The sequence below is a fragment of the Saccostrea echinata genome, unplaced genomic scaffold, assembly GCF_033153115.1.
Source record: "Saccostrea echinata isolate AGI-Se365-2 ecotype Australia unplaced genomic scaffold, CSIRO_AGI_Sech_v1 ptg000064l, whole genome shotgun sequence".
Lineage (NCBI taxonomy): Eukaryota > Metazoa > Mollusca > Bivalvia > Ostreida > Ostreidae > Saccostrea > Saccostrea echinata.
Window position 1 is genome coordinate 1,071,356 of NW_026889813.1, and position 13,828 is coordinate 1,085,183.

At 33.5% G+C, this 13,828-nt stretch overlaps 1 protein-coding gene across 3 annotated transcripts in view; it reads right to left on the reverse strand.

The window, feature by feature from the left end:
- LOC133175964 (kinesin-like protein KIF21A) overlaps window positions 1–13,828 on the reverse strand; it is a 52,433-nt gene continuing 38,605 nt past the window's right edge. For all 3 annotated transcript variants that reach the window (XM_061311121.1, XM_061311122.1, XM_061311120.1), the window contains 9 exons: window positions 9,407–9,544; window positions 7,458–7,597; window positions 6,727–6,910; window positions 6,138–6,299; window positions 5,847–5,964; window positions 4,402–4,572; window positions 4,018–4,217; window positions 3,705–3,748; window positions 1–2,567 (listed from right to left, as the gene is read on the reverse strand). In XM_061311121.1, the coding sequence (XP_061167105.1) occupies window positions 2,458–2,567; window positions 3,705–3,748; window positions 4,018–4,217; window positions 4,402–4,572; window positions 5,847–5,964; window positions 6,138–6,299; window positions 6,727–6,910; window positions 7,458–7,597; window positions 9,407–9,544 (1,267 nt within the window). In that variant the 3' untranslated portion in view covers window positions 1–2,457. The remainder of the gene's footprint in view (window positions 2,568–3,704; window positions 3,749–4,017; window positions 4,218–4,401; window positions 4,573–5,846; window positions 5,965–6,137; window positions 6,300–6,726; window positions 6,911–7,457; window positions 7,598–9,406; window positions 9,545–13,828) is intronic.

Genomic DNA, 13,828 nt, shown 5'->3' on the forward strand with positions numbered 1-13,828 from the left:
TGAAATATAAAATATTTATTTAGTTATGTTACTTATTAGCAAGCAAACATTTCAAAATGACAATGGATCAAGCAATAACAAGTACATGTTCTAAGTGTGAAACAATTCCCTGAAATAAGATCAAAGTTTCATAACCCTCCCAATATAAGGGGTGACACTTTGGTAACAAATAAGACTTATAAACAAACTGAGACAGTCTAACTAAACACAGTCTACTTCTAATTCTAATACACTGTCAGAAATGAGACAACTAAAGTTTCTATTACCCAGTAAAGTACTGTTCTAGGCTTCTCTCCTAAACAAAAATAAACCTTGTACCAACTTAAACCATAAATTATATCTTATATTTGTTCTTCAGAGATGCTGTGTGCATATTAACATATAATATTATGAAATGGAATGAATTACAATAACACTGGTTATATTAAAACTTAATTATGTCTGTTACAGTATCAGATCTGAGTTAACTAAACACATATTAATTTGAAAACCAACACATTTCATTCCGGAAAAAATTGCTTTCCTAACTTTGTGAGACTTAATCAGAGAGACCAACAGATAAAAATATATTTTTAAATAATAAGTATACAAATGAGGCAAAATATACAGAATTTAATTCTTTTTTGATTAAAAAAAAAAGCCTTACATGGTGAGTTAAGAAAACTTGAAAATTTTGACTCTGTGAAACTCGTAGCTAAATTCATGTACATATATCTATAGAGACTTGACACAGTGGCCTTAAAGATCAACAACATATGCATTCTTTCCTATTGTGAGATCAGCTTCTATTTGTTCACGTTGACAAAACAAAGGTTATCACGCAATGCGTCTTGCAAGAATAAATTAAGAAAAAAAATGTACACAGAATTACAAAATTGTAAAAACAAAGCAAAAATCATACTTTAAGAATATTACAAGTATGAAGATACAAGTAACATAAGATTAATATATAAATTGATACATGAAGGAATGTTACCGATACACAACATATTAAAATGGCATAATGAGATTTGAAAATGAAACACAAATTTTAAATATCATTTGAACAAACATAAATATTTTACATATAAAGCAACAGACAATTTTCATTTTAAATAGTAGCTTTACAAAGGCACTGCCAGCTACCATATACCCCCGGTACACCGAAAAGCAGTGGAATTTATTATTATAAATAGAAATACTCGGAGATCTATGGAAAAACTGGGAAAATGCTTGTAGATCATGCCATTTTCAATTTCCTTTATTTAGAATTCTATGTTACGTATAATATCAAAATGAGCAAAATAACAAAATGAAACAAAAACTCAATGGCTATAAATGATCATAATTTTAAATTGGTCCCCTGCACTAGCAGTTAATTTATGCATGATTTATTTTATCAGTTCACAGACCATCTAAGAACAAGACAATTAATTCCTATCTGGAAGACTTTCACGAACATTTAGAAAAACTCCATTTCTGGTCATATAATACAAATCTCACTAAAACAGATTCAATACGGTATTCAGAGTCAACATTACTTAGACATTGAACTCTTAAGACAAAATACAGAATCTGTTGGCAGGTCACATAAGTTGTTTGCACCATTTATTTTATCTTTGAGTGTCCATAAACACATTAATACATTTACATGTACTTACAACTGTAAAGCTTAGCTAACTGCACCATAGGCATGCTTAAAGCTGTGGCAAAAATCTGATCACAACCATAGCAATTTAACAACAGAACAACAATTTACAATGTCTCCATATTTAACACATCAAGATAAAACTTTCCAACATTAATAAAAAAAAAATTTCTGGTTTCCTTCAGAACATTGTAAACAATAAATAGTTTTCCTTGGTTTGATCCTGTGTTTATGAAGTCATCCTGAAGTACATTTTGCCATGTCTTTAAAAATCTTTACAGACTTATAGTGATGTATTATTATTTCTTTCAATAGGTGTAGAAAGTCTTCATTCTCTGATATTATCAAAATATCATCATTTTATGTTTCCGACACAGTTTGTATGTAAGGAGATGGAATTTCAATGTTGAGGCTTGATGAGTTTGCTTTCTGGGACTTGTTAAAAAACTTGTTGTTGAGGCTTAATGAGGTGTCTTTCAGACCCGGGAATCATTACCAAACTTATTGTTGAGGCTTAATGAGGTGTCTTTCAGACCCGGGAATCATTACCAAACTTATTGTTGAGGCTTGACGAGGTTGCTTTCAGACACAGGACTCATTACCAAACTTATTGTTGAGGTTGCTTTCTGGGACTTGTTACCGATCTTATTGTTGAGACTTGATGAGGTTGATTTCAGACCCGGGTTCTTACCAAACTTATTGTTGAGACTTGATGAGGTTGATTTCAGACCCGGGTCTTGTTACCAAACTTATTGTTGAGACTTGATGAGGTTGATTTCAGACCCGGGTCTTGTTACCAAACTTATTGTTGAGACTTGATGAGGTTGATTTCAGACCCGGGTCTTGTTACCAAACTTATTGCCGGGTCTACTCCATATTCTCCCCGTTTTCATTGACGTCGGTTCCTGATTTGATGCCCCAGATTCCCACAGTGTGGTCACTATGGAAACAAAGCAAAGGTTATCAGAAAATGACAGAAAAATAACATAGAGAGGGAAAATTTTAAATAAAACTGCCAAAAGGTTGAGAAAAAAAGTTTGAGAGATTAAGTTATCGATAATAAAAGTTATAAATTACATGAAAAAATAACCTTCCTTATTATTTAATACCATTTGAAGATACTAGTGTGTACATGTAACTGTACTTGTTCCATTACTGAACACAGAACATATTCTAAATGATTTTTGAATGACTTCTGGAGATATACACTAAAAAAATTAATTCAGAAGGTTTGGAAATATACTGGCACCAAATGGTGAACATGGGTCTAATAAAAAGTTTATGTGCAGCCAAAGTCTTCATATGTTTAATAATGTCATCTCATGAGGTGAACTGTACATAATGATTATAAATGTGTGGAATGCAAACTTTGAACTGCTTATGAAATAAATGCAAAAGACAAGAGAAAAAGAAAAGAAAATGAAAAAAAATTTCATCAAGTTATCTTGTTTAATATTACACATTCCTTTATCTGCATAGGTTAAATTCAAAAAGACAGAGTCATTTCTGGATAACTATTTAACAGCAAGATGTTCATAATGATGTTAACTGGTACAGCATGCAGCAGTATACATTTATTGACTGGGTTCAAGAGCAACATGCATTTTGTCAGACCCAAGAAAAAAACTGTTTGTGAGAGGTCATTAAGCCAAAGGCAAACAGTTTGGTTTGAGGTGTCGTCAAAATGCATTCTGCCGGTATTAAAACATAGTCAATAAATATTTTGTTATACCTTTCACTTGTTATAATAATGACATATCTAGCTGTTTGCCATGGATATAAATTTTGTTTATCTGCACTTGGTTAATTCTTTAACTGTTGAACACCAACAAATACAAATAAGTTACAACTGATCCCACCTACACCAAGTGGTTCCAACATCTCACCAGGTGGTCCAACATCAATTTTTGGGGGGAACGCTCAGTAAAACTTTGGAAAATGTTAGTGTTTTTATAGTATAGATTTATAAAGGAACAACTTTCAAACAATTTTTAAAGGTATAACAAAAAAAGTTATTTCCCTTTGCTTATGGAGCATTTCATGCTTTGAAATAAGAATGGTCAAATATAAAATTCACATGACTGTATTTTCCGGTACTGCCAGAATTTCACTTCAGTTTCACTGAAACACAGATAATTTTACATTTTTTTGTTTTCAATATTATTAAATATGACTTGTTACCACAGCTCAATTAGGCTCCTGTTTTAAAGAAATGCATTCAGATATGTGCCATATCAACTCATCTAACTGTATGGTTTTCTCAAATGCATAAATATTCAACAATACATGCCTTGAGATGATGAAATTTAACCACCAAACATATCTCATTCAATGATATGAAAATGAACCTGCCATAGATAGTTCACTATCAAATGTTGGTATGTACTTACTTTGATGCTGTGAAGATGGCGGAGGAGTTGGTTGCTATGGCGTTTATGGGACTACTGTGAGCCTTGATTTCTCCCAGCTGGTTACAGTTTTCTATATTCCACAATTTAAGGAACCCTCCTCGACAACCACTGAACAGAATGTTGTTTCCTGGCATGAATTTCAGAGCACATATCCAGTCCTTATGAGCAGAGTTCAGAGACTAAAAATAACAAGAAATATCAATTAATAAAAACTGAAATCACAATTATCATATATGTCTAAGTTTGTCGTGGCTGATCATAAATCAACTTAAGAACAAGAGTCATTTTAGGAAAAGTTCTTCTTTAGATGACCATTGTGGAGAATAACATTTTAAGGAACATCAACACCTGTGCGTGACTTACATGTTTGAGCTGCTGTGTGGACAGGTCCCACTTCTTGATGCACATGTCCCTGGATCCACTAAACAGGGTATCCTCGTGTATACATAATGCCTGGATACCATCATAGTGGGGGGGTTCTAGGTTATACTTAGGGGTCATTATACCTGCCCTCTCCTCAACTACCTCAAACATCTGAAACATTAACAAGTTAAAATGGTAATGTAAGGTAAGTTACACATTTCAAAGTTAAGTTCACTTTTACTCACATTTTCATAAAAATAAGACCTTTTAACAACCCATACCATTTTATCAGTTTTGTGGTTATTTCAGGCACTAATACATCTTCGCTAGCCAAGGGTTTCTGATATGCTACTCTCCTCATAAACCCTTGGAATACGGTGCTGACAAAAGACGGGATTGTTTTTGTCACATGATCATGATTCTTACCAGGTATGCACAGATTGCGTCATCGACAGAAATAAAAAGCGTATTTAAAAAAATTTTGTTTTTAAAGGATAATTAAAAAGAAGGTATTGAGTTATGTTAATTTTTTATTTAAACATGTAAAAATGCAGGAATCTACATCTTCAGTATAGATTCTTAATCACATATTTTGCACGTTGCTTTAGAAATTGGATGACACCATATTGCTATTCATAGAATGGCATGTTATCTTACGGATCATTGTTTACTTGCGTTTTACATTACCGATATTAAAGAGTCAAGATATATCCCGAACGCAAATATCGTCATTTACAAAAAACAATTGCTGATTGGTCGAACGATGTCGATCAACTCCAATCACAACTTGAGAAAAAAATCCCAACTTTTTTTAACACCGTATGCCAAGGGCTTATGAGGAGAGTAGCGTATCAGAAGCCCTTGGCTAGCGAAGATGGCATTAATATTACATGTGAAAGAGTAAACATGTATAGTGAGCTGCATATAAACATATTGCTCTGTGTATGAGATTGGATATCTTGAATTAGAAGTTGTGTTTAAAGATATGCAAATGCAATGGTTGGAAATGTAAGAGGGGACAAATTGATGACGGGGATACCTTGATGTAGTGGTGTGGGTGATATTTTGGTGATTTCTTTATGTATTGAAGTGGGTAAAGGGTCTGAGAATACCTTGATGTAGTGGTGTGGTTGATATTTTGGTCATTTCTTTATGTATTGAAGTGGGTAAAGGGTCTGAGAATACCTTGATGTAGTGGTGTGGGTGATACTTTGGTCATTTCTTTATGTATTGGAGTGGGTAATGTGTTTGGGGATACCTTGATGTAGTGGATGGTGGTGTTTCTGGGGATACCTTGATATATTGGTGTGTGTGAATTGTTTGGGAATACCTTGAGGTAGTGGTGTGGGTGATATTTTTTGGGAGGGGATACCCTGATGTAGTGATGTTGGTGGTGTGTTTATGAATACCTTAATGTTGTGTTTGGGTGGTGTGTTATGGAGTACCTTGATGTAGTGGTCCTTTGATCCAGTGAGGACAATATCGTTTTTCTCCCATCTGTCCACTGCTATAGCCATTACAGCGGCCTGGTGACCTCCGTTCAATTTGCCAATAGCACAAAAACTGCACAAAATAAAACATTTATAATATTAATTCATAAACCTTGTACTCAATAACATATATCAGCTAAGCATAACACATTTAAAATGCAATTTTAGATTTATCCTTGCAAAAGAAATCAGGCATATCTGTTCTATAAATTGAGTTACTGTCCTTGAAACAGAATTTTGCTTTACCTCTTTAGGTCCCACACTCTGACCACGTTCCCAGCAGCACTGTACAGAGCTGTTCCATCTTCATTTAAGGCTATGTCATTAATGTGGTGCTCTCCTGGAGCTAGCTCAATCTGACGGGTGGATCCAAAGTTTACACATCCATCATGGGTTAATCCAGAAGAACTGCAAGATATGATACATAACAGACATTATACTGCAATAGCTGTTTCTAGTCCAGAGAGAAGATAATGCAACAGATGCATGAGTAGCAACCATTCTGTTCTAGTTTATTACTTTGTCGTCTTTGCCATAGCAGTTTAAAATAAGTAAAGTTAACCAACTGAGGTTGCATCCAAGCTTCTAATGTCTTTTTAATTAGTTTAGAGATAATCTTAAAAATGAAACCTGTTTTATTACTTCTAATGAACTTAATTCTGGCAGACATAATTATACTGTTGTCTCATGCCAATCAATTGCTTCATTTCTATGATCACAACCCTTACACATCAACAACTTTACGCCAACTATGAGGAAAGTACATGTATAAAATGCACACTGCCATGATTTTACAAACACTTCAAACTCTAACTCTTCAATAAGAGACATATACCTGAGAGTTTTGATGCACTGTTTGGTTGAGCTCCTGGTGTCCCACACACTGACATACGACTGAGATACAGTAAATAATAACTTAGACTGTGGGCAGTATCTCACACACACCACGTTGTTAGGGTGACCTGTATATGATGCAACTTCTTTCCCCGTGTGTAGGTCCCATGTTTTGGCAGTGCGGTCTAAAAAATAACATGACTAGGTCTTTACTTGCTGAAAAACTTTTTTTTATTATACTTCCATTTAGAACTTCAAGAAATAAAAAGGGTTTGAGTTTTTCTTAAATCATACATACAGTAAGATTCTATAAGCCAATTATCAATAAAATTTCCAAATTTCACAAACCATTCACTCACTATTGGGGTGCTAATAAAGCAAGAATTCTCATTTTCAGTAGCATTTAGTAGCATCTCCATTTGCAATTTATAAATAAAATATGCAAATAATCAATGCAATAAAGTAACATTTTCCTATCAAAATTTATTTCTCTGACATTACTCTTGAAGCAGTCTGATAGACATAAGCACAATTATTCCCAATGTGTACTGCACTTATTTAAAACCAGAACATTAAATGAATCATAATTTTTGAATTCTTTGAAGAAGAACAATTTGATTTTTATCTTAAATATCTTTTCCAAAACATCTCCTTGAAATTCAGATTAACATCATTGAAGAACGCCCCCTACATCACCAGAATTGAAAAGGGAAAATCATCACTTATATGCACCTTTACTGCTGGTGAAAAGAAGGTCCTCTGTGGCATCTAGTGATAGTACTGCCTTACTGTGTCCCTCAGCTGTATGTGTACACACTACTGGGGCAGTCTTACTAGGGGGCACTTTCCCAGTGTTTGGAACAATCTGCCCTCTGTCATATGAAATTAGAGATGTTCAAAACTTAACAGAGTAATGTGGAGAGCTATGTTGAGTTGTATAAGTATTTTTGTTTTGTGAGTAGTATGAGAGTTATACTATTGACAATTTTTCTGTGTGGGTGAATAGAGTAGAGATGGCAGTATCTATTGTGTGAGAGAATGGTTTTTGTATTGACAAGCACCTGTTGTGTGAGTGGATGGATTATGTAGTGACAAGCACCAGTTGTGTGAATGGATGGGTTATGTAGTGACAAGCACCTGTTGTGTGAGTGGATGGGTTATGATGTGACGAGCACCTGTTGTGTGTGAGTGGTGGGTTATGATGTGACAAGCACCTGTTGTGTGTGAGTGGATGGTTAGGCCACAATTAAAATATTGTTGGTTTAGTGTTGCCTAGTCTTTAAACAGTTGGGTCGGTAGGTAGGGAAAATATATTTTTTTCGCTGATACAAAAACTAATGCTGTTAAATTAAATGTGTTATATCATTGTATTTTGTAATTTAAGTTAACAAACAACTCCTATGTCAAAACAGACAGGAAATTTCACACAATATCATACAGACATCTAATACAGTTTCATTGATTCCTGCTTTCTGATCAGGAAATGGCATTACATTTAATCTAACATGACTGATATTCACAAAAACTTTAAGTTACCATTTTTATAAAATTATTTCAAAAACATAACTCAGTAAATTTGCCATATTTTTGACATAAAAACAAAACAATATACAAATCAAACAACAATATTCTAGAAAATATACAAAAGAAAATTTAATAGAAATGTAAGATGACAATGACAAGCACCAGTTGTGTGAGTGGATGGGTTATGATGTGACAAGTGTCTGTTGTGTGAGTGGATGGGTTATGCAGTGACAAGCACCTGTCGTGTGAGTGGATGGGTTATGTAGTGACAAGCACCTGTTGTGTTAGTGATTGGGTTATGTAGTGACAAGCACGTGTTGTGATAGTGAATGGGTTATGTAGTGACAAGTATCTGTTGTGTGAGTGGGTAGGTTATACAGTGACAAGTACCTGTCGTGGTAGTGAATGGGTTATGTAGTGAAAGCACCTGTTCTGTTAGTGGATGAGTTATGTAGTGACAAGCACCTGTTGTGTGAGTGGATAGGTTATGCAGTGACAAGCACCTGTAGTGTGACTGGATGGGTTTTTGTATTGACAAGTACCTGTTGTGCAAGTAGATGGATTATGTAGTGACAAGTACCTGTTGTGTTAGTGAAAGGGTTATGTAGTGACAAGTATCTGTTGTGTGAGTGGGTGGGTTATGTAGTAACAAGCACCTGTTGTGTGAGTGGATGGGCTACATAGTGACAAGCACTTGTTGTGTGAGTGAATGGGTTATATACAGGAAAACTCGTTTAGTACAAACATGATATAGTGAATTCACTGATATAGCGAATTTTTCTTGGATCCCCAGTTATATAAATTTAACGAATTTCTTATACCGATATAACAAATTACGGATATAGCGAAGTAATTTCACAGGTCCCAGTGACTTCGTTATAACCGAGTTTTACTGTAGTGACAAATACCTGTTGTGCAAGTGGATTGGCAACATATGTCAATGTGAAGTTCTTGCTGTATGAGTGGATCATTTATGTTAATGTTAAGTTCTTGCTTTTTGAGTGAATGGGTTTTTATAACAAAAAGATCTTGTGCCAGTGGATGGGTTTGTGACAATGATAGTGTGGCTATTTTAAAGCCAATTCACAATTCACGGTAACTGAGATTATAGAGATTATTTACTAGTGTACAATCATTGAGTTATGTGTGTTAATTACCTGTTTGGTGGTTGTAGAGTAGGTGGCTTTGTATTGCTTGTAAGTCTTGAGAACACATTGTCATCTGTGGGTCGGTCTCTGGCCCGTCGAGACAGCGTGGGGGAGGAGGGAGGGGTGGTATCAGAGGAGGTAGCATCTCTGTAAACATAGGAATTAAACACTGACCAACAACTAAATATAGATATAACCTGTTACAATTAATTTTTTTTAACATAACTACCTCCAAAATTATGGAAGCCATCTGGGGTGATTCAAAGATATCACTCAACAAACTCAGAGCTATGAGAGGTCTTGCACTACTTTAACACCCCCCCCCCCCCTTTTCCAAACCACACATACAAAAAAAAAAAAACACCAAAAACAAACACAAAAACAAACCAACAAAAGAAAAAAAAACCCTGATTATTCCAGATTTTGAGAATCAATAGTTTGTGATATGGTTCTCAGCCCGTGTCCTGCTGTATATCACTGTTCTTATCATGAAGATAAAAAATCATCTGGAGCTATTTGTGACAAATACCTAGAAATAAGCACTATTTACAAATATGTTTATACCCTAAAATATTCTAAAAACATCTCACTCGACATTATATTCTATGCCATAATCTATAAAAGAGAAAGATTGCCAGTGACACAGTAACATATAGCTTTAGATATCAAAAAGTATGACAAAATCAGCAGCAAACTGACTGAAGTTCAGATAAAGCCACTTCAGCACCAAGATAAAGAGAGATGAAATTATGATTGAAGAACAAAACAAATTGCCCAATCAGTCCAGAAATCAATGTCCTGTAAATCACAAGGCAGTTATTTTTGCCACCACTTCAGATTGCCGCTAACAAGAACTGTATCGTAATCAGCATCTCCTCAGAAACAACTGATAGCAGCCATTGAAGAGCAATTACTCCAATCCCAAGTCCCATTACAAGTACTTGTGGACTTCTCAAAATAGGTATTTACAGGCCAAAATGTAATTAGAGGAATCAGTTGAGAACACAAAGCAGCAGGAATTGTTAAACAGTTTGTTTTCTTAAATCACAATGTTTTATCATGAATATCTTTTCCCCTATTCTGTCCCCAAATCTAACCAGAAAAATAAAATAGATGTCATGGACCCACAGCTTACACAAAACAGGCAAGTACTCTCATAAAAAACTTTTCTTGTGTTTTTTTTTTTAATTATTATTTTTTATTTATAAATATTTTTTTTCACAAAAAGTGAATAGGATTGGGCAGCAGGCAAAGCCTATTTTAGCCCTCTCACTGAACTTTTATTGTGTTCTAAATAGTATCTTGTCTTCAAAGCTTTCAAATATCAAAAAAAAAAAAAGAGAGAAAAAAAACTATAGCAACTATTATGAGTATGACCTATAGAACAAAAAAATATTGAAAATTGGAACAAAAGTTTGTTTCTGGAAATGTATGATGAAAACGTTGTTTCTTTAAACAATCTAGATTTGAAATGAGGAAGTGGATAGTACCACACACTGTCTTAGTTCCTTATAAATTTTCAATTCTCTTTTGTATACAAACAAGAGGCAGATCAATAATATTGTTAATTTTTAAAATACAAAATGTTCAGAAAGATAGAGTATTATAGATTATTCAAATTGATGTAAAGTACACTATATATTTTGAAAAGCATCTTGTTTGTCATCTCAAATTTCATTGATTTACAAAGAAAATTAACTACATTATGAATGTTACTTTTTTGGGGAAAAATCTGTTTTTGTTAAAAAGAGAACTGACTTTTGGCTTTTGAAATAGCCTAAAAACTTATTTTGCACAAATGTTTTAAAATAATAATCAACACAGAATTCTTATGTTACAAGCAATTCTTTTATGTTGTTTAACAATAACCTGTCTTTATACATTATCCTGTGAATCTATATTGTGTTAAAAAAGGTCCTTAAATTGTCTTTACGTTGATACACACTGCATATACATGTATCTATATAAATGTATTGATGTTTGTATCAGGTACCCATCCATGAAGGACATTGCCTCTTCAAGATAAAACAAAGCTTCAAAATTGTGCATTAAACAAAATGCAAACATATTATTGGATTTTAAATTCCCTTTAAATGCTTTGATATTTCAAACATGCTTCTTTCTAAAGGTTACTGTACTTAACAGTGATTTTAAAGCTGTCAATAAATAAACAAAACAGACAACGCCCCACTAAATTTACAATTCTATCAAAAAAGAAATCACTAAGCTTCAACTATATGGAATCTACCACGTGAAATATCTTTGTTTATTTGTCTAGACTAAAACAATGGCTACACCAGGTGACATCATATTTCAGTAATGAACTCATTGACTGTGAATTTTAATTATACTCCACGTAATATGCTATACTATTCACTTTATAAATTTACAAAAGCAGAAGCTCTGATTTTCAAAGATATACTGGCAAGTCAAGACCACACAAAAACTAACAATAAGATAGTTTCACTTGTCATATTATATTGTGACCAAATTACTCACTGGAAAGTTTGCCTGATTTGCATTCTACAGTTAATCAACCTTCATAACAGTTATTTTATTAATATTTTTTTGAACTTTGAAAGAAGTGTTTTCTCTAAAAATTACTTCTTCTGTTTTGGAGGGAATTTTGTTTAGTCTTTCTTCAAAGTAAGTGACATGAAATTTGGGGGTGGGGGGGGGGGGGGTGTTGAGGCTGGTTTAATTAATAGTCACGTATATATATATATATATATATATATATATATATATATATATATATATATATATATATATATATATATATATATATATATATATAATGGATTTCTAAGCTAAATCATTTTAAATGAAGCATTAATATACTCTTGCTTCACAACATTAGTATACTCGTTTTGGGAAAAGGACTAAAAATTTGCTCATAAAGGGATTTAATATTATTTTCAGTTAATTTTCAGCTATTTGACATCAAAAATACTCTAGAGAAAGCCATTTTGAAATCTGGAATTTTAGTAAGTCTCAATCAATCATATTTGTGTATAAATCATAAAATTATCATCTTTTTCTTTTTTTTAAAGCACATCACCACATGATCAAGGAAGGAAGAAAGATCACTACATAAAACAAGAAAGACGGACCTCCAACAGAATCATGACTTTACCTGACTGTCTCAATGAAGCCCGTTTTGGTACAGCTGAACTTATGTCAAGACACAAGGAAGAGGGGGCTGTTTTTACTTCCACATCTAAGACAAGTCGCAAGTATGCAGATTTGTTAAAGTCATGGTTAGATGTATCTATAGCATGCAAGTATTCAAATTTTATTTTTGTGTATCAAGAAAGTAAAAAATCTCAGATGTACCTAATATGAAAATTGACCTGATGTCTAATAAGTCGATTTGTACATTCCTTCTGCAAATCTGAATACCAGCTTGCTCAAAATCTTCTACAGTTATTGTATGAAAATTAATAAATAACTGTATTTTTAACAAAAGAAAAGAAGCCCTCCGATACCATAAGCAATCTTAGCCAAATCTCTTCATTAAACCAAACAATGGTGCAAATATGAACTCTCCATCCAAAACCTTTCCTATCAAAGTGAGCAGATGGATAACCTCATAACCACCCCTCTTCTACCCCACCTCCTTTCTCCCATATTTCAATGAAGACATCAACAAATCAATTAATTACTTTTTTAATTTCAATGATGATTCAGGGATTTGAAGGAAATTCAGTTAATGGATTTTGCACTTCAACAACTTGAGAAGGTGGAAAGAAGTTGCTAGCATTTGTTTTTTATTGAATAAGTAATGTTACTTGTATTACTTGCACAAAACACTGTACTCAATGAGTCTCCAAGATTTGTCAATGTCCTTTGAAGTATGAGCTCGCCAGATAGAAACCTTTTGCCCTGAAGTAAATCTTTTCATCTCAAACATGAGCAATTCAAAAATACAAGATTTCTCTTATAAAACAAACATTATTTCCTACACAAAGTCCTAAGACGCTTCTACAAAATATCAAACTGAAATCACTAATCACTAATCCTAAGCTATTCACATAATGAATTTCAATGATAAAGTTTGAAGTAATAACCAAAGAAAAATCAACAAGAAGGTTGAGATTCATTGTGTAAGAGGAAGCCCAAAGAGGAGGCTTCCATATATATAATAAATATCTTTTTGATAAGATCCTTTTGACGCAAGGTAGCCAAGTTGATAAACAATGTACCTGCCTCACCCCTTACACAGGTGACAATAAAACCAGCACTTTGGGGCATTTCTTAAACCCCCCTGACAAGCTAACATAAGACTTAAAAAGGCAATATTAAAGCTTTCATAATTCAATTTGCTGTCTCCCAAGAAAAAAAAGAAATCGATAGTAATAATTCAAAAATCAAAAATGCTCAGATTTGATTCAGTTTGTTTAACAGACAAAAAACCAATATAGAATATAT